Raw genomic sequence first — 21658 nt, 5'->3', positions numbered from 1 at the left:
TGGTCTCCACTCTCCACAGTCCTTGTTTTGTCCCCAATGGCCCCACCAATAATACAACATAACATTGGGGATATGTAACTTTTGCATTCTTGATGGAACATAGTGTGCAGGAAGAACATTATAATAATATTATATATTGTCCAAGAAGAAAATTATTCACGAATGATAATTACTTGTATTATTATTATTGTATTATATATTTGTGCGATGCATCTGGTTTTGGGATGAGTAGATGTTAACTACTAACTAGAATCAATGCTTTAAGTTAAAGGCATAATAAACAGTCGAATACAAAATGAGATGGCATTAGTTTTTTATATTATTCTTTGGTTTACTGTGATAGATTTGAGTTTTATTATATGGATATGGTTCCGGATTCCTTATAATTGAACACACATCGTGTTATGTTGACAAAAAAGATAAATATATTTTGAAAAAAAATTAAAAATTATGCGTGTATGTAACGTGTATGATTCATCATATATATAGATATATATATATATTTGAATTAGGATATTGACTTGCTGGAGACTTGCAGTGTCTCTTTCAGAAACATAGCAGTGTTGTGTCTGTTCAGAATTTCCAAAATTCTATGGAGAATTTAGAGTTATGTATTAAGGGTCTTGACTCAGGAATTGAGCAACTTGAAAGGCAACTTATTAGAACCAGAGTTTCATTTCTCAACATATATAATTATTAAGAAATTATGTAGATAATAATATCATATTCATACACTTGTACATGAAAATTTTGCTAATCAGTATACATTATTTGATTTGAGACTTCAATTATAGCTGTTATGTTTCAAATGAATCTATATATATGGACATAGTTAAAATGTTCAGAAGAATTTTACTTAATTTACAACTTGATTAGTATTAGTACATGTATTATAAATACACATGTTGTTTTCAATGAATATTGAAGGTGATCAAGTTGGTGGTTGAACAATGATGAAAATTCTATTATTGCTATCAATTATAAGTAATGGGCTTAAATTCCACATGTTGAATCTAATGAATGATTTGATTATTGTCTTCTTGTTATTATAATGATAAATAAACAAATTAAATTAAATCAATATGCATTCTCCTTAAGTTCTAGATATATATACATACATACATGATACATCATAGGAAGATATAGCACAGCATAATCTATAATGCATCACCACCGTCACGACTCAAAATTTTGGCAAAAGAAACATATATTAAATATATATTTATATTTGGCAATAATGTTTCAGCACCTTATAATTTCACTCAATCAAGAGGAAAAACAAAACCATCACTTTCATTGTAGAAAAAGAGGGAGAGAAAACAATAGTAAAATAATATTGATTTGACTAAAGTTCATATTTCAAACTAATGTAGAAAGTAGTCATTATATTGCAACAGAAAGAAAGGCACTTTTTGATTGAACAAAGCAACAACAAGAGCAATAAAGTCTTGTTTTATTAGATGGGATCGGCTATATGAATCAAATGATATTATTGAATTATATTATGTATCATATCTACTGAAAAATTGTTTATATGTAGATCTTATTTAACCACCTCATTAAAAAAAAAAACTCAAGTCAATTGCAATTAAAGAATTGGAAGAAAGTGATAGAATTATAAGTAATTATTGGTATGTACTCATGTATATAATTGTACTACAAACAAACGCATAGCATGGAGCTTTTGATTTTCATGCATTAAAGTAGTTTGCATCTACATGTTCTAAGAAATTAATACTTCACAAAAGGACAAGATATTTATAATTATGCAATAGCAACTAAATTGCAATGTCAATGTCCCTCGTGCATTGTATAATAAAGATACAATGAACCATAAACAAATATTGGCCAAATATGATTTCACAATTTAAAAAAAAAAATGAAGTATGAGTTGTAGAGATATGCTAAGGAGACATTAGATATAATATGATAGAGTTTATCACACGCATATATATATTGATCATAGCCAAGAAAGGAAAGCAAATTGGAAATTCAATTCCACATATTGAATCTTAATATAAACACCCTTTAATCTTTCCTCTTTTGTTTAGAAGAAAAACATGGAAGCCTCTTCATTGAACATCAAAATTCATAACCATGCTCGTTCTAATAGTTTGCCTTCTAAGCCACACCCTATTATTCTACAATGCGATGAATACTTAGCCATATTAGGGGGAGGTGGTGCTTCTTCTGATTCCACCACTACCTCCTCTGCTTCATTGCTCACCCAAAAACTAAGTATCCTTCTTGATTTGCACAGTTGTGTCCAAAATTTGGTTCAACTACCTCTAACACAAGAAGCATTAGTCCACCAACGCCGCGAAAAATGGGTGGATGAACTCTTGGAAGGTTCCTTGATGCTTCTAGATGCATGCACAACAACAAAAGATGCTCTACTTCACACGAAAGAGTACAGCCGCGAGCTTCAATCGATAATCCGGCGAAGAAGGCAAGGCCAAGTTGAGCTAACAATAGAGGTTAAAAAATTCTTGACATCAAGGAAAGTGGTGAGAAAATCAATCTTCAAAGCCTTGGAAAATTTAAAGGGTCATAATGCAAATAAATGCAACCCTTCTATGATCAACAAAGAACATCAAACAGTTAACTTGTTGAAAGAAATTCAAGTTACTAGTTTTGCCATATTCGAGTCCCTTTTGAACTTTGTTTCTGGATCTACTCAATCGAAACGCGGCGGTTGGCCGTTGGTTTCGAAGCTGATGAACAGCAAAAGGATGTTTTCCAACACAGAGGACAATAATGAATTCGCAAAAGTGGATGATGCATTGCAGTTCTTTGCATTCAACATGGGAAACATCGATGACTTGCAGAACAAGTTACTAAAATTGGGGTCATGCATTCAAGATCTTGAAGAAGGACTTGAGTCATTGTTTAGGCGCTTAATCAAAATCAGAGTTGCTCTTCTCAACATTCTTAATCACTAGTTGTTGATCCAACTTAACGGCTTTTGAATTTTGTAGTATATTAATTAATTAGCAGCTTGTATACAATTATTGCAGATAATGTAACACTTATTTTTATGATAACGATAAAATTGTTTAACTGATCAGGATGGAATTACAAATTATATATAGTTAATTGTGTTCAGCCAAAATAAATAAATAAATAAATAAAATTGAGTAAACTTATGATTGAATTTGAATTTAAATGCAAATCATGCAAAGCAAAGGAATAAATTTATCCCTCCTTGTTCTAAATTCTTTTCTAAATAATAAGAGAGAATACTTATTTTTTTTTAAGATAACAATTTAGTTAAAATGTCATATCAATTAAGTAATTTTTTTATCAATTTAACTAGATATCTTTTAAAAATGGTATAATATTTAGCTTTTTATTACAATAATTTAAAAAAATAAAACAAATATATTTAAATAAATTTAGTGTCTTTTTAAAATTGAATACACATCTAAAATATAAACTAAATAAATTATACAAGTAGCATCTCCCTATCCTTTAAAAAATTGTACAAGTAGCATTTTGATAATTAGTTTTTTTTTTTGTGTGTTTGTGTTATATACCCAGCTTTAAAAATTGTACAAGTAGCGTTAACGTGGTTGAAATGGTGGGAGGAGAATACGCCTTTCTTCTCGTGGAGGAGGTTCAAACAAGATCTATTGCGGCGACTTCAGCCAAGGGCTGTGGCAAATCCTATGGGTCCATTGTTGGAAGTCCTACATACGGATTTGGTGGTGATGTACCGAAGAAAATTTGAGCTGGCAGCAAGAACAGGAGTTTAGGGGATGATGCTCTCATGTGTACCTTCTTGAATGGCTTGAAGAAGGAAATGCGAGTTGAAATGGCGGTATCGGACTTTTGCCAGAGCCGATGGATAGAATGGTGGCGATTGAAAGTAGAAACTGATATGGTCGTCATTATTACACGTTATAATTCGGCTCCATAACCGTTATCAGCATATGATATAACTCGTCATCGTCCGTTACTACTCGGAATTTATGAGCCATAGCTCGGTGACGCCAATTCTCCAATCATAACCGAGGTCTCAAACGGTAAAATAACGTCGGTTACAATATCAATTATTCGACAATTATTACCGAGAATGTAACAGACAAGGAATTCATCATATAAAGGGAAGTAGAACTTTTCTTGAGACCTAAATTTTCGATATAGCAAGAATATACACTGACTTAAGCTTTGGAGTGCCTTTGCAGGTACACTCCACCCTCTTCGTTCTTACCGCTTTCACACAACAACACACGTAAGGAGTTCGGATTCAAAGAGTCAGACGTTCAGCTTTCCAGTGCATAGCTCGGCCGATTCCAAGCAATTGAGGCCGATCTATTTTCCAGGCAAGATCAACGGATTTTCAAGCTCTATAAATCTTCTTTTAAAGACTTCAAGGAGATGTATTTCAAAGTTAGGGGGTTGAAAAAGGATTTCCCTTTTTTCATTGACGAAAATCTGGCTGAAAATTTTTCGCTCTTTTGGTGCTCGGAACCCCAAAATATACTTAGCCCGGAGGTGATATTAAAATTTATCCAACCTCCCTTCCACACCCCTTTAGCTTGGAATAAGGAAAAGAACAGATCAACGATTGGCACCTCTTCAAGAAATTTCATGAGAATTTCAAAGGATCGAAGGAACGCCCACCCATTTGGATGAAGCTGTGATGGAGTACAGTTTAACTGCTTCAGAATCTGACACTCAAACTCTGTAAAAGGTAACCTAACCCGCAACTCTTCAAGGACACAACCGTGCATATAGAAGAACTCAAATCCCCTTTCCCGGTGATAGACCCTATCATCAACACTGCATGGTAACAACTCAACTTGAACTCCAGAGCTAACCCTCACTATCTTAGTTACATCAACTTCTTTCACCGCTGCTTCATCAGAGAACAACGAGACCCGAGACTTCACATCCTCCCCTACCCAATCATAGGACCAATCTACCTTATCCTTTTTCTCCTTCTCAAACCCCATCAGCCCACCAAAACAGAATACAAACAAAGAAAGAAAAACGGAAAGAGAGAAAAATGAAGATACAGATCAGAAACAAGAAGACAAAGCCATACCTCTCTTACTCATTCTTCACAAGGAAGCAGAAAATCAATCGCCAAAAATTGCCAACTTAAACTCCAAACATCAAAAGTTAATAAAGCCACAAACGTTCCAAATGATAAAACCCATTTCCAACGTCACGTCAAACGGAGAAACCAACATTGGAAACCAGCAAAACTTAAATGCAACAATTACGCTTTCTCTCTCCTCAGAAACCAATGGACACGACTCCCCACGTACAGAAAAACAAACCACTTTTAATGAAGTATGTTGATCTGGGGGCTCAACCAATAATCCATGCAGCCGAGTTATAACTCATCACAAAGCTCAACCTGCTTCATTAAAAGAACCTCTCTTCAGGCTAAGCGTTATCAGCATATGATATAACTCGTCATCGTCCGTTACTACTCGGAATTTATGAGCCATAGTTCGGTGACGCCAATTCTCCAATCATAACCGACGTCTCAAATGGTAAAATAAGGTCGGTTACAATATCAATTATTCGACAATTATTACCGAGAATGTAACAGACAAAGAATTCATCATATAAAGGGAAGTAGAACTTTTCTTGAGACCTAAGTTTTCGATATAGCAAGAATATACACTTAAATTTCGGAGTACCTTTGCAGGTATACTCCGCCCTCTTCTTACCGCTTTCACACAACAACATACTTTCACACAACAACACACGTAAGGAGTTCGGATTCAAAGAGTCGGACGTTCAGCTTTCCAATGCATAGCTCGGCCGATTCCAAGCAATTGAGGCCGATTTATTTCCCAGGCAAGATCAGACGTTCAGCTTTCCAATGCTTTCCAATGCATAGTCGGACGTTCAGCTTTCCAATGCTTGGCGTGAGGCTGGACTGCTTCTGGGGTCACGAAGGGGAGAAGGGTCAAATCTGGGTTTTAGGTATAAGGCGGCCTCTGACCCAAATAGCAATACAACATCAGTAGGTGGGGGAGCAGCAAGCAGTAGTGATTCCATTAGACCCAAAAATCAAGGAGTGAGGAGACTACCTCAAAAAGAATGGGCTGAAAGGCAGAGAAAAAGACTATATTTTAAATGTGAAAAAAGGTAGAGGCAAGATCTTGTGTACCAATTAAAACACTTTCAAATTCTTTTATTGGGCCAAGATGAAGAAGCAGGCTCAGAAGAGGATGAAAAATTAGTTCAAGATGAGAAGGAAGTGGGCTCAGACACCTTAGAGCTCCAACTTTCAGCATATAAGTTATGGGGTTTGAATACACACAAAACATTCAAAGTCCAAGGTAGGGAATGGACTTTTATAAGTGGTAATGGGGGAGTGAAAGGAGTGGAGTTGGAGATACAAGGCAATATTATCAAGAAATCATATTTTGTCATGGAGTTGGGCAGTTCGGAAGTGGTGTTGGAGTCTAGCTGGTGGGTTAGCTTGGGCAAGTTTTGGGGGGATTACAACAAAGGATTTTTTTCAGAAAATAAAAATTCATATTTCTTCCAAAAACCATTTTTGAACTTTAATTCCCTAAATACGATTTTTTTTTGTTTAGAGGGAGTTCGCCGGAGATTAAGCAAACTCTATAATTTTTATAGAGTTTGCCGTAAAGTTTGTCGGAGTGCGGCGAACTTGCTCTAAACAAAAAAAAATCGTATTTAGAGAATTAAAGTTCAAAAATGGTTTTGGAAGAAATATGAATTTTTTTTTATTTCAGAAAAAAATCCTTACAACAAATTAATTCTGTGTTGGGAGGAAGATGGGAGAGAGAGGTGTATCAAGGGCAATCCTTCTTTGACGCACCGCCGTGCTTCTTGAAAGGCGACACTGCGGTTGTTAAGAGGCGAAAAGGATGGCTACCTTATTGCCTGTTTTGATATCATTTGAGGCCCCTGTGGAGGAGGAAGATAGCCTAGGAGTTCAGAAGTTGCTGCAAATAGCTAGAATAGAAACTTCTATTCCTAAAGGAAGAAAAATTCTTCCTCTACCTTTGCACTATAGTAGAAAGAGGAGAGTGGAGGATAGAATTAAAAAAAAAAAAAAGAAAGAAGGGGATATTCATGTAATTAATATGCCACCTGACACTGTTAGTGAAAAAAAACGTGAAAGAGGATCAATTGGAGAATCCTAACCGAATTGAGTGAGTGGAGAGAAGACAGTATATCAGTAATAGAATTGGGGTGACAGGGGAGACGTTTTGAAAAAAGTTAAGGCATAGGTTAGGAGAGTTAAGAATGGCTCTTACACAGTTACACAGAGTTCTTATCATTTTTTTTATTGTTCTTGTATCTTCTTTACTATTTTTGACATCTATATCAGTGTTAGAGTGAGAATTATCACTCTTCTATTTTGTTCTGTGTGTTGCTGATGTGTGTGTGTTTTTAGTTGTGCAGGTACTAATTGTTACAATTTTTAATAGGTTGATTCCAAAATTATAAAAAATGCTGGGTGCGTGTTATTTTTATAAACAAATTTAACCAAGTATTTTAGATGTGTTTTCTTATAAAATTATATACTAGAAAAACTCAAACCAATTTTTTTTTGTTGATTAAACCCAAACTAATTTAATGTTACTAAAATCTTGTATAAATAATAAAATAAAATTCTGACCCAAAATATCTAAAGTAAGTTGTATAAAAATAAATAAAGAAAAAAGTTCTACAATCACGTGATTTATCCAACTAAATTCAATCAAGTTGTATAACTGTTTTTCATATTCACGCGCATTTATTCTTCTTCTTCTTTTGTATACCACCATTGTTGTTGTTTCTTCTTCTTCTCTTCATTTTTATTCATATTTCTCATTCGTTATCGTTGTTATGGTTGTCGTCACTACCACCACCATCTCTTCATCTTGCTCCTCCTTCCTTTTCATTCGATTTTTTTCTCCTCTTTCCTTTTCTCCCTCCTTCTCCATCATCATCATTGTAATTCTTGTCATAGGCTTGGATTTAGAATCTCTATGTAGTTGTAGTGTTTTTTTATGTGATTTAAGCTATGTTGATGAGTTTTCTAATGTTATTATTTTTAAGTTTCGATGTTATTATGAGTTAGATTCATTGTGATTTATGTTTCTATGCTTGTTTTGAGTTTAGTTTTTTCTGGTGTCATTATTTTAAAATTTTGGTATTATTTTGATTTAAATTTAGTGTGATTCTTGTCATAAATTTGGATTTGGAGTCTCTATGTAATTGTAGTGTTTCTTATGTGATTTAAACCATGTTGATGAGTTTTCTGATGTCATCATTTCTAAATTTCGGTGTTATCATGAGTTTGATTCAATGTAATTCATGTTTTAATTTTGTGCTTGTTTTGAGTTCAGTTTTTTCTGGTGTCACCATTTTAAAATTTCGGTGGTATTTTGATTTGGATTCAATATGATTCTTGTCATAGGCTTGGATTTGGTGTCTCTATGTAGCATCATCTTCCTCCTCCTCCTTCGATTTTTTCTCTGGTGTCACTATTTTAAAATTTCGGTAGTATTTTGATTTAGATTCAGTGTGATTCTTTTCATAGGCTTCGATTTGGTGTTTCTATGTAGCCTCCTCTTCCTCCTCCTTCTCCTTCTCCTCCTCCGATACATAATACTGTAAAATTACCATGTAGTAATTGCATGTAAAGTAATAAAAATGCGAAGAAGAAGGAGAAGAAGGAGGGTAAAGAAGAAGAAGAAACGCGAATAAGAAGAAATGCGTGATGCAGTTATTGGGAGTTGGAGCTTGCTTACACGTTCTTATTAATAAAATTATTTTTTGTTGAGTTTAAATTAACTTGGTTGAACTTAATTGTTAAAAAAATTTAAATATGTAACAGGATTGATAAATAAATAAACAAAAAAAGAAAAATAAGAAGAGAGAATTTATGGAAGTGGTCTATGCGGCTTCAATTTGAGGGAATCGATTTGTTGGGTACTAGCAGCAAGACAGATAAGTTATGATTTAAAGGTACATTTGAAGAAGATATTTTTCAAAGATGTTATTTTGTGGGCATAATTTTAATGAGTTAGTTTATTTTTCTTTAAGAAAAAAAGATAAAAGAAGTGCAAGTCAATATCCTAATTCATGAATATTGAATCCTACACGTTACATACACGCATAATTTTTAATTTCTTTTCAAAATATATTTGTCTTTTTTGTCAACATAACAATAAAACTCAAAGCTGCATCAACCTTTTCAAATTCATTTGTGTCACATGATTCAACTCTATTAGACTTCAACAATTTGGGCATCACTTTCCACTTTTCCTGGCTTTGTTGTTCCTTTGGACCACATTGATGAACAACAAAGATTCCAATGAGTTCAATGTGACTCATTCTGCTTCTTTTAAGATCGCATTGTCTTTGCTTGAGGAAGAAGCAACCATAATATCCTTCTTGAATCCTTTCAAAGGCTTTCTGAATTATTGGCTTCTTGATCTGTTTCCTTGATGCAATGTATTTTCCAACCTCAATTGAGATTCCATCTTTGGCTTTACTTCGCCTGCGAAAAACTGACTCGAGCTCACACACGCTTTCCCTTGATTCCATCTAATAGTTCATGGATGCATTCTCCTGCCAAAGCTTGTTCTGAGTTCGGTAATTGGAGCAGATTGTGAATGCACTCATGCAGATCTTGCAAGACACTGAGATTCTTGTTTATCGAAGATGATGACGATGGCAGGCTGTTGCTGCGAAAATGAAGAGAAATCTGTGTTTGTTTCAAAAATTGCCATTTTTTATTTCATGTGATCAATAGCACAAGTTGTTGTTCTAAACAGAGAATATCTGATATCTATATATAGCAAAATTGTTGAGGAGACAAGAATAATATTTTTCTTTTAAAATATCGCAAACTTTGATCTTATAATCTTGAAGCTACCACGGCTTTGTTTGGTAAATGTTTCCTACAAGCCAAGCTTCATCACAACTCATCCCTCATCAATTAATAATTTTTTGATATTTTATCTAAAATGCATGTAGGTTATGATACTAACCATCAAGTGGATAGTTTATAAAGGTGTCTATTATTAACTCATTTAAAGTGGAATAAAATATTTATTGATTTTATGCATGCGTGTTAGAAAACATAATATTATATTAGCATACTACAATATGTGCAACTTGTGTTTAGATCCATCTGGTTTGGGAGATTACGAGGAGATTCAACAGATGACGAAGAGTAAGACCATCTCCAATAGAGAATTCATTTCAGTTCTTATTTATGGTCCATTTGTCATAAAATCATTGTGAAGAAGAACAACAGCAGGCGAATCTCCGAGTCGGCGTCGTGTGGAAGTCGGCCAGCCGCCACCCACGTTGTCTGTTAACGGCCATCTCCGGAGGTTGAAATCACTGCATGTTCGCGCCGCTTGGAGTCTTCCTCGGGCAACACCAAAGCAACCGTAGGGTGTGTTTGCATGCCGCTATTGAAGGTCAGTTCCCGATAGTCGTTCCTTCATGTTATGGGTTACATAGATGTTCACCGTAATTTTCATGTTATGGGTTGCATAGAAGGGTTTTGCTGCTTGTGGGACTTGGTGGGCCTGTTTGAGTTTTTCAAGTGTTTGTTAAGATAAGGAAACTGGGAAAAATACTGACCCATGCATGTTGCTCAGGACCCTGTTCTTCGTGACTTATTTTTAATGGTTGACTGTATTTGGGTTTGTTTTGCCTCCGGGTACTAGTTAGTCAGCAATTGGTGTGAAGCACATGCTTAAAATTTGTTACTTTGTGAGTTGTTTAGTCAATCTAAGTTAGATTGTCATTTCTATACATAAATGGATGGTTATTTTTTTTGGCACATCTGTTTGAAATTTGGTTTAGGATGTAGACATTTTTTTCCTCCGAATACCTAACCTAAAAGGGTGGCATGTTTGAATAACTATTCAATTGTCTGATTATGTATGTTTGATTTTGAAGAGATAGGTTTGAATTGGTACCCTATTTGTTTATGTAAGAAAAAAATTGTAATTATAATTTGGAATAAGTTTACACTTTTCTAGTTTTAGCTGAAAGTATATTTTATTTTTTCCTCACATGTCTACTTGTATTTGATGCATTTGATTGGATAGGATCTAAATGAAAGTAGTTTTGGCATTGAGTTTGACCATGTGAAGACTCTATTTACATCTTAATCAAGATATTTGACTACCATCGCAATCAATATTTCGGAACATTTTAAATATACCAGCTTTAGACTTTAAAAACAGTGACTAAGTCAATATAAATAGTGCGTTGGCTTGAATTTGCAAGTTAATTGGTCCTTTTGATTTAATTAATACTTGGGCTGCAAAAAATTATACTAGATGAATGTTTAAATTTGGGCTGACATGATATAAAGCATTTAGGAAGCAATTTCTATTGATACTAATATCTAGAGTCTATAAAGCTGATTATATTATGACTTGTGTTTGTGACTTTGGTAATCAGAAGTTCAATTTTGACTGCCACGACTTTCAGGAACCTTGTGTTACTTGTTTTTTTGTTATCTGCCTGTGTTCTCATAATGCGCACCACTGTTGGTGTTCTGTCGGTGATATTCATATTTTTTTTTGAAATTACAGCAAAGATAGTAAAATCACATGGTTAATGGATGGTTGGACTAAAGCGAACGGTATGAAATTTGATGGAATTTGGGCTTGATATTTTAGAAGTCTTTTCTTTATATGTTTCTGATTCATGTGATTGAGTTTTAAATTCAAAGAATTAGGGATGTTCAATTTTGTAAGAAACAATTGATGAAAAAAAGAGGTGGCTTTTAGTGGTAGCTTAACTAGATATAAGTTAAATTGGTTGTCAATGCTATACTTGCATAATGTTTGACGTCTACATATTTATGACTTTTTTTTATTTTCGATCATGGATGTTGTAAAGACTCATGCTAAAATTTTTAAAATAATTCATAGTTATATAGAATATGAATAGTTCTTCTGACACAGCAGATCGAAATAAATAGTGCGTTGCCTTGACTTTGCAAGTTAATTGGTCCTTTTGATTTTATTAATACTTGCAGCGGAAAAAATTATACTAGATTAATGTTTAAAGTTTAGACTTGTGACATGATATAAAGCATTTAGGAAGCAATTTCTATTGTTACTAATATCTGGAGTCAATCAAGCTGATTATATTATGACTTGTGTTGGTGACGTTCGTAATCAGGAGTTCAATTTTGATTGCTACGCTTCCAAGGACCTTGTTTTACTTGATTTTTAGTTATCTACCTGCAGTGTACTCATATTTTGCACGACTGTAGGTGTTTTGCGGTTGATTTTTATATTTTTTTTTGAAATTACAACAAAGATAGTAATATCATATGGTTCATGGATGCTTGGATTAAAGCGAACGGTATGAAATTTGATGAAATCTGGGCTTCATATCTTAGAATTCTTTTCTTTATATGTTTCTGGTTCATGTGATTGACTTTTAATTTCTATGAATTACGGATGTTTAATTTTGTAAGAAATGATGGATGTAAAAAAGAGATGGCTTTTAGTGGTGGCTTAACTAGATATGAGTTAATTGGTTGTAAATACTATAGTTGCATAATGTTTGATGTCTATATATTTATGACTTTATTATTTTCGATCATGGATGTTGTAAAGACTCGTGTTAAAATTTTAATAATAATACATAGTTATATAGAAATAATATTTTTTATGCGTGTGAAATTTTCTTTTCTAAATAATGCGAGCGGACTATTGATGAACCTGTGAGGAAGAACCGGAATCAGAGAAAGCAATAGATGTACCTGAACCTGTTTAGGAAGTAGCAGAAGCTACTTTTTTTTTTTTTACTTTTAAATTATGAAAAGTCACAATAAAAAAATTAAAAAACAGCAGCAAAATATACATTGACACACATTTCATATTTATTTTTTATTTTCACCTACCATATCATACACAATAAAACAACAAGTACTAACTATACAATAATTTCTTTTGCATTGCCATCAAGATTATTATGAATTAGAATTTTAATATCCATTCTCTTGTGTAAAAAAATTTTATTTTTTCAGTTATTTATCCAAACACTACAACTTTAAAATAAGTACTTTTATAACTAAAAATCAACACAAAATAACTTATTTATAAGTTTCTATTAATAAAAGTCCTTCTACTTTAATCTCTTTTTTCAAAAGAGTTAATTTAAGTTGTTAACCCAAATTGGACCTTAGTCTTAAGACCACAAATACCTTTTTCACATTGTTTACGTGTTTTCGTGGTGAAATTTTGTTACAACAGAAAGGATAAATTTCCATGGTGAATAACATTTTTAGTTCTCTAACTACTTTGATTATGTTTCAAGATATTAGCGAAGCGTAAAAGTTATTAGTTAAGAATAACCATCTAGTACCTGTTAGGTACCAGACAAATGACACAGCAAAATATAGAGATGAAAAATTAGAAATTTGTATAAAATATGAAAACAATTGAATAACTTTCTTTGAGAATTACAACTTCTCTCTATCACAAGGAGACTACAATAACACTCTCTCTTGACAAAAGGAGAACACACTTCTCTCTCTATATATAGAAGAAAACTACTCAAAGAAATATTATGTTATTCTCTTTGGATGACTTGATTGAAATGAATTAAAGAAAAAAACTCAATTTATAGGTGAGTCTCTTCAATATGAACCATCCGTCAATTAGAGGTATATAATTCTTCTCTTTTTCAACCACTAAAATTCTAAGGTTATAAACTAAGATTGTTTATTACCTCTCATTTTATTTAGTTATTATTTATTTATATATTTTCTAAAATTAGCTTTACTAATTTTCACAATCTCCCACTTAAAGCTAATTTTGATAAATTTTCAAAATTCATGTTGCTCACGTATTCCATAGGCCGTATGAGGATCTACACCATTCAAACTTTTCTGTGTTGATTGGTTTGTCATGGCATTTGCTAGGTTACCTTTAGTGTGAATCTTCTGCATATCAACACTTCCTTCTTCTACTACTTCCCGAACAAAGTGATATTGTACTCCAATGTGTTTTGTTCTTGAATAAAAGGCAGGATTCCTTGCAATGTGCAAGGCACTCTGACTATCACAATACACAGAAATCTTCTGTTGTTTGTGCCCGAGTTCTTCTATCAACCTTTGGATCCAAATAGCTTCCTTGCATGCTTGTGTAGCTGCCATATATTCAGCTTCTGTAGTAGATAAAGCTACAACAGTCTATAATTTAGATAGCCAGCTCACAGCTCCTCCTGCAAGTGTAAACACATAGCTTGTAGTAGATTTTCGTTTATCAAGATCACCTGCAAAGTCTGAGTCGACATATCCATTGACAATGAATTCTGATCCTCCAAAACATAATGCAACATTTGAGGTTCCTTTGATGTATCTCAAGATCCTCTTAACAACATTCCAATGCTCTTTATCCGGATCTGCCATAAATCGACTTACCACCGCAACTGCTTGAGCAATATCTGGCCTTGTACAGATCATGGCATACATAAGGCTTCCCACCGCTGATGCATACGGTACTCGAGACATTTCCATCCTCTCTGCTTCACTACTAGGGCACATACTTGAGGATAATTTGAAATTCATAGGAAGTGGGGTTGAAATTGGCTTACATTCTTGCATATTGAAGCGTTGCAAGATTTTCTTCAAATAATTCTTTTGCGACAGCCAAATCTTCCTATCTTTTTTGTCTCAGTGAATTTGCATCCCTAAAATCTTGTTTGCTGGTCCCAAGTCTTTCATATCAAACTCCCTAACTAACTGTGCCTTCAATTCTTGGATTTGATCTTTGTTGGGACCTACCACCAACATGTCATCCACATACAACAGTAGAATGATGAAATCATTATCACCAGGCCTCTTGTAATAAGTATAATGATCTGAACTAAGTCTGTTGTATCCAAGGCTAATAATGAAAGAATCAAATCTCTTGTACCAACACCTTGGCGCTTGCTTTAGATCGTACAGAGATTTAGTTAACCTGCAAACCAAGTTTTCTTTTCCTTTTTCTTCAAAACCTTTCTGGTTGGAGCATATATATCTTTTCTTTAAGTTCTCCATGAAGAAAAGTAGTCTTTACATCTAATTGCTCTAGATGTAAATCAAATGCAGCACACATAGCCAAAACTACTCTAATAGTAGTTAGTCTCACCACCGGAGAAAATATTTCATTGAAGTCAATACCTTCTTTCTGAGCATATCCCTTGACAACCAATCTTGCACGATATCGTTCCACCTGATCATTACTATCTCGTTTGATCTTGTAAACCCATTTGTTACCAATGGCTTTCCGACCTGCTGGAAGTTCAACAAGTTTCCAGGTATGGTTCCTATGTAATGCCTCAATTTCTTCTTGCATTGCTGTCATCCACATAGAAGCGTCTGGATTGCGCATAGCCTCCATAAAAGTTGTTGGCTCTCCATCTTCTGTCAAAAGACAATATGCATCATGGTTTGTCAAAACATAATTTGAGTTCCATGATGGTGTTCTTCTTTGTCGAGTGGATCGACGAACTTCTATGTCATTAGCCTCTACTTCTTGTTCTTCGTGTTGTGGTTCTGCTTCAGAAAGATCACCTTCTCTGCATTTTTCATCTATTTGAACAGTGGTTATCTCTTTAATAGTGCTGTCATTTTCTTGTTCTTTTTGCAATTCATCTTCTACAAATATCACATCTCTACTAACAACTACCTTACGGGCAGTGGGATCCCACATGTGATCGTTGAATACCTGCTTGCTTGCAAAATGTTAGAAAATCACCATCAACATATTCTCCTCCATTATCTGTCCTTAAACACTTGATCTTCTTTCCAGATTCAAGTTCTAATTTTTCTTTGAACTCTTTGAACATCGCAAACGCGTCTGACTTTTTCTTGATCGGGTACACCCATAGCCTCCTAGAGTAATCATCAATAAATGATACAAGATATTTTGCTCCTCCTAGGGACATCTCTGGTGATTCCCACACATCAGAAAGAATCAACTCCAATATGTGCTTGCTCCGAGCAGTTGATCTACCAAACGTCAATCTATGTTGTTTGCTTGTAACGCAGTGCTTACAAAATGGTAAGTTTACCGATTTGAGCCCGGGAATGAGATTACGTTCTACAAGAATCTTCAAGCCTCGTTCTGACATGTGGCCTAGTTTGCAATGCCATATCATCGTCATTTCTTCTTGGCTTGTTGAAGCAACTGATGCCTCTGCCTCTTGCAAAGTATCTCCCATAAGCATGTATAGATTTGCTGCAATCTTTTCTGCTTTTATTACCACAAGAGCTCCTTTAACAACTTTTAAGATCCCATCTTCAATATGTGTCTTACAACCAAGTTCATCCAATTGCCCAATCGACAACAAATTCTTCTTCAAGCCTTTCACGTGTCTTACCCCTTGAAGTGAACGAATAGAACCATCAAACATTTTTATTTTGACAGTACCCATTCCAATAATTTCTAAGGCATGATCGTTTCCCATAAACACAGATCCTTCCAAGATAGGTTCATATGTACAAAACCAATCACGATGAGGAGTCATGTGCCATGTTGCTCCTGAATCAACAATCCAAACATCAGTGAGCTGTTTACTGCCTTTAGAACCAATTGTTGCTTTGCCATATAGGATTTCTCCATCATCAGAGGTACTTGCAACACATCCTTGAGAACTTGATCCTTCTGGAACCTTCTCTATACTCTTCTTATTCCAACAATCTTTCTTGAAGTGCCCTCTCTTACCACAATTGTAGCATTTGACCTGCTTCTTACTTTGTGACTTTGGTCTACTTTGACTCCCACTGAAACCACGTTCCATTTATCTCCCTCTTGTCATCAACAAAGCCTTTGCTTGTTTTGAGCTTTCTAATCTATCTTCCTTATTCTTGCGCCTATATTCTTCTTCAAGAACCGCAGCAGCCATGTCATCAAAAGAAAGATAATCAGTCAAAATATTATTAGTTAAGTTAATGATAAGCTGGTCATATGAATCTGGTAGACTTTGAAGTAAGAGCTCTGCACGTTCGTTTTCCGCTATGGTATATTCCAACGATGAGAGTTGGGAAAATAGTGTATTTAGATTGTTGATGTGATCCGTTGCCGATGTGGATTCACTCATTCGAAGAGTATAAAGTCTTCTCTTCAAGAATATCTTGTTGTGAAGTGACTTGACTTCATATAATTTGGTGAGAGCATCTCAAATTTCCTTTGCTGTCTTTTTCTCTACTACACTTGATAAAACTGAATCAGCCAGTGCCAAGTGTAAGTTTACAACAGCATTGTTGTCCATCTCCTTCCATTTTTCATCTGTAATTCCAGTGGGTCTACCTTCAATTGCTGTCACGCAATTGTCTTTTCTCATAATGGCTTTTATCTTCAATTTCCATATGGAAAAATTACTCCCACTGAATTTCAGAATTTCATACTTTGCTGCCATTTTTTTTATACGGTAACTCACAGCGAAAAAAAAAATATATTAATCAGCAACCTTTGGCTCTGATACCACTGTTAGGTACCAGACAAATGACACAGCAAAATATAGAGATGAAAAATTAGAAATTTGTATAAAATATGGAAACAATTGAATAACTTTCTTTGAGAATTACAACTTCTCTCTATCACAAGGAGACTACAATAACACTCTCTCTTGACAAAAGGAGAACACACTTCTCTCTATATATATAAAAGAAAACTACTTAAAGAAATATTATGTTATTCTCTTTGGATGACTTGATTGAAATGAATTAAATAAAAAACTCAATTTATAGGGAGTCTCTTCAATATGAACCATCCGTCAATTAGAGGTATATAATTCTTCTCTTTTTCAACCACTAAAATTCTAAGGTTATAAACTAAGATTGTTTATTACCTCTCATTTTATTTAGTTATTATTTATTTATATATTTTCTAAAATTAGCTTTACTAATTTTCACAGTACCAACAAAAATAACTATCCACTATCATATGGAATCGAACATCCAGCCTCTACTATTTGTTACTATTTACACACTACACCAAGACTCTTCTAAATAACCATTTGGGTGACAATAGAGATAACCATCTGTTAGCCTATAGAATCGAACATCCAACCTTTATTACTTGTAACTGACCACATACTCTACACCAAGACTATTACGAATAACCATTTGGGTACTAAAAAAATAACCATCCGCTATCCTATTGAATCGAACATCCATATTAAAATACTTGCAACTGATCACACACACTACACCCAGATTATTCGAAATAACCATCTGGGTAACAAAAGAAATAACCATTCGCTTTCCTATTAAATCGAACATCCAGTTTATAATACTTTTAACAAATCACACACACTACACCCAAACTATTCAAATTAACTATCTGGGTAATAATAGAAACAAACATCCTCTATCCTATTAAATAGAATGTCCAGTTTAAAATAATTGTAACTAATTATACACACCACACCAAAGCTATTACAAAATAATCATCTGGGTACCAAATAATTATCCACTACGCTATAGAATCAAAACCGACTTTCTTTGCATATGTTGCATAAAATCCTAAGCCAGCTTCAAATGCTCAAACTGCATCCCAACTCTTGGTAGTTCGTCTTCGACAAGGCAACTATGATCCGGTAACTGCGAATCAGTTCAAAACATACATCATTCAATGAACATGAGGATTAATGGTGGATTCAAATATGCAGTTCACAAAAAAACAGCAATATACTAGAGACCAAACCTCATCAACAAGATTCGTGTCATCACTTCTAGTAATGTCCGTACATTCTATGACCTACAATAAAAAATACACAAACTAATTAGATACCGTACTATTAAACAAGTTTCAACTAAAAAGATTTTATTAATACTTTTTTCCAAAAATATCATTAAAAATTTATTACTATACATAACTTACAAGAAATAATAACAATGAAATGTGTACTCATAAAAAATCTCACCTAATTAGTTAGGCTTATATTAAGTATTTATATAGAGCATGCATGGATCTGCTACATCTGAATCACACCTACACAATCTAAAACCAAGTCCATTTCTATGCTTTGAAAAGTCAAAAAGCTCATTATTTCTTCTTGGATGTGAATGATACATTCCCATTCTCCATTTTCGTTTCTTCAATTCCTTCCTTGTCAATCCTCTCTTATTTCTTCTTCTCCTTATTTGTTTATTAATTAATTTATTTTTCTTATAGTAGTAATCAGTGTTGTATATATTATGGACTTGCTAATTGAAATTTTAGGACCTTTGAGTACTATATTATATCTTATGCACAACTGTACATATATTTTCTAGCAATATTATATAGCGTGAAAAAAATAAAAAAATGCAAAAATAAAAAAACACATTTAGTGAGCATCCAAAATGAACAGCATCTCCACTTAGAGCATATATTTCCATCTGTAAAGTAAGTTGTGACCAAATGTGTTTGTGCATGCATGGCATGAAAGCATAAGGATGAGAATTTAAAATAATCTAATGGCAACCATGTGGAATGTTTAAAACATACCTGAATTGGTAGTTTCATTCAATTCACTTAACTAAACATGATATACATTTCTTAAATTACACTAATTAAATGACTAAATTTAAAATTTTAAACCAATTTGGTGTTTAAACAAAACTAATAATCAAGTGCCATGTCAAAACTCAATCTAAACATCATTAAAAATAGCATAATATTACATAATTTTGAATTATAATGCCTAAAGATAACAAAATTTAAGACAAATGCTGGCCAAACATAAGAATTAAACAAAAAGTTTCACTCAGGCATTTCATCGAGCATATGGTGTGCACAATATGTAAACAGGAATTTTAAACTCAATTTAAGCAGCAATCAATCCAGAAAAATCAGCCATTAAACATTTTGGAATCCAAAAAGTATCAATCCATTAATCTAAGCCTAATATAAACACTAAAAGCAGAATTAAAAATCAGTTAAAATAAATAAACGAAATAACACGAGCAGGAGGAAGCATGGAACCTGCGTTGGTGAAAGGGGAAGAATGAAAAGAAAGGGGTAGCAGAGACGGTGTTGCAGCGGCACAGAGCTCCGCCGCTGCTGGGTTGCACTGGGGTTTTTCGCGCGGGGTTGAACTTTGCACAGAGACCAGGGGTAACGTACAGGGGATTGAGGAGAAATGGAGAAAGAGGGAAGAAAAAGAGAAGAGAGGGAAGAGAGAGGGGGTAGGCGACGGTGGTCGCCGATGGTGATAGCAGTGGTGTCGAACGGAGGGTTGGGGATGGGTTGAGAGTGCAGAAGAGAAAAGGGTCCACCGAGAGAGGGAAGAGATAAGGTGTGAAAGGATAGAAAACGTGTAACTGTTTCTGTAAGACCCGGTTAATTAACGGCTAATTAATTCATAAATGAGAATTTATTCTAGAAAGCCAAAAATGTTATTTTTATAGTTTAATATGATAGAGGAGATTGAGACGAGAATTTTGGTACCAATTTTATAGAAATCGGACCAAGATTGGACCGAACGGGCCAAACCGGACCAACCGGACCCAAAGTGGGCCCTTGGCCCAACATAACTGAATCCTAAAACACTCATTTTAGCACTCTCTCTCCTCACAACACTCTCATTCACGCTGAAATGGTGGAGAGGAAGGGAAGAACACTCTCAAGTTCTCTCCCTTGGTTGATCTTCAAAACACCATAACTTTTGATCTAGAGCTCCGATTGCCGCACCGTTTGCGACCACGCGTTCACCGCGGAGAGCTCTACAAAACTCATATAATTAATCTTGAGATAAGCCACGTTTTTCTCTTCGAATTTCCAGCTTTGATTTCGAGTTTCATGAGCAAAAATGTTGAGATTGTGGGCTCTTTGATGTTATAGGACCCAACCCTCTTGAAGGAGAAGGTTAACCTTATCTCCTTGGACCTTGGGTGTGGTAAGATTCTCAACCCTAGTGTGATTTGTTGTTCTATGATGTTTGGGTATTGAGATATTGTGTATGGGTATGATGATTGTGGCTTAGGTTATGTGTATGTGAATGTTGGAGCTTGATTGGTGATTTTGGAAAGCTTGGAAGAGGGTTCAGTGTGATAAAATCTGTTCTTGGAGGTGTTGAGACCTTGAGAGCTTGTGGACAAGTGGTTTGGAAGTGCTCCGGTTGAGCTTGGGAAAATTGGCTAAGGTATGGCCTCGGTTTCTCGTATCTAATATGTAATGTGGTAGGAAATACTTAGGCTAGAGGCCCTAAGATAGGCATTGAATGGTTGATGTTGTTAAATGGTTGAGATATATGATGTGATCATATATGTGATTATGAATATTGATGCCTTGATTGTGTGATATATGAGAAAATGCATGTTGTGATATATGCTTGATGAATGATTAAGGTTGAATTGGTGGGTGGTACCATGTTGATGGTGAGTATGATGTTGATTATGTATAATGATGGTTGATTGGAAATAGTATTATTGGAAATTGGGATGAGGGAGGATGTATGACATGATATTGTGTTTGTCCTTTAGCCATTTGATTGAGAAGTGTTAAAAGGGTTGGATGGTGATTTTGGGAAATTTGGTAAAATGTCAATGTGTGAGTTGAGGATGGCTTGATGTTGATTTTGGTACATTTTGATTGATTTCAAAGAAAAGGGATGAAATTGGCATGTTTTGATTGATTTTGAAAGAGTTGAAAGTGGCTTGTTTTGAAAATGGCACTTTATGGTTTTGTATGAAAATATGGTTTTT

At 34.3% G+C, this 21658-nt stretch overlaps 1 protein-coding gene across 1 annotated transcript; it reads left to right on the top strand.

Annotated features, from left to right (window-relative positions):
- On the top strand, positions 1941-3230 carry LOC107647995. Its single transcript, XM_016352031.2, has one exon. The coding sequence runs from the start codon at positions 2061-2063 to the stop codon at positions 2940-2942; it is 882 nt and encodes a 293-aa protein (XP_016207517.1). The 5' UTR covers positions 1941-2060; the 3' UTR covers positions 2943-3230.

Source organism: Arachis ipaensis, chromosome B06, assembly GCF_000816755.2.
Source record: "Arachis ipaensis cultivar K30076 chromosome B06, Araip1.1, whole genome shotgun sequence".
NCBI lineage: Eukaryota > Viridiplantae > Streptophyta > Magnoliopsida > Fabales > Fabaceae > Arachis > Arachis ipaensis.
The sequence above is the reverse complement of the archived record's forward strand: the minus strand, read 5'-3'. Positions and strand labels throughout refer to the sequence as shown.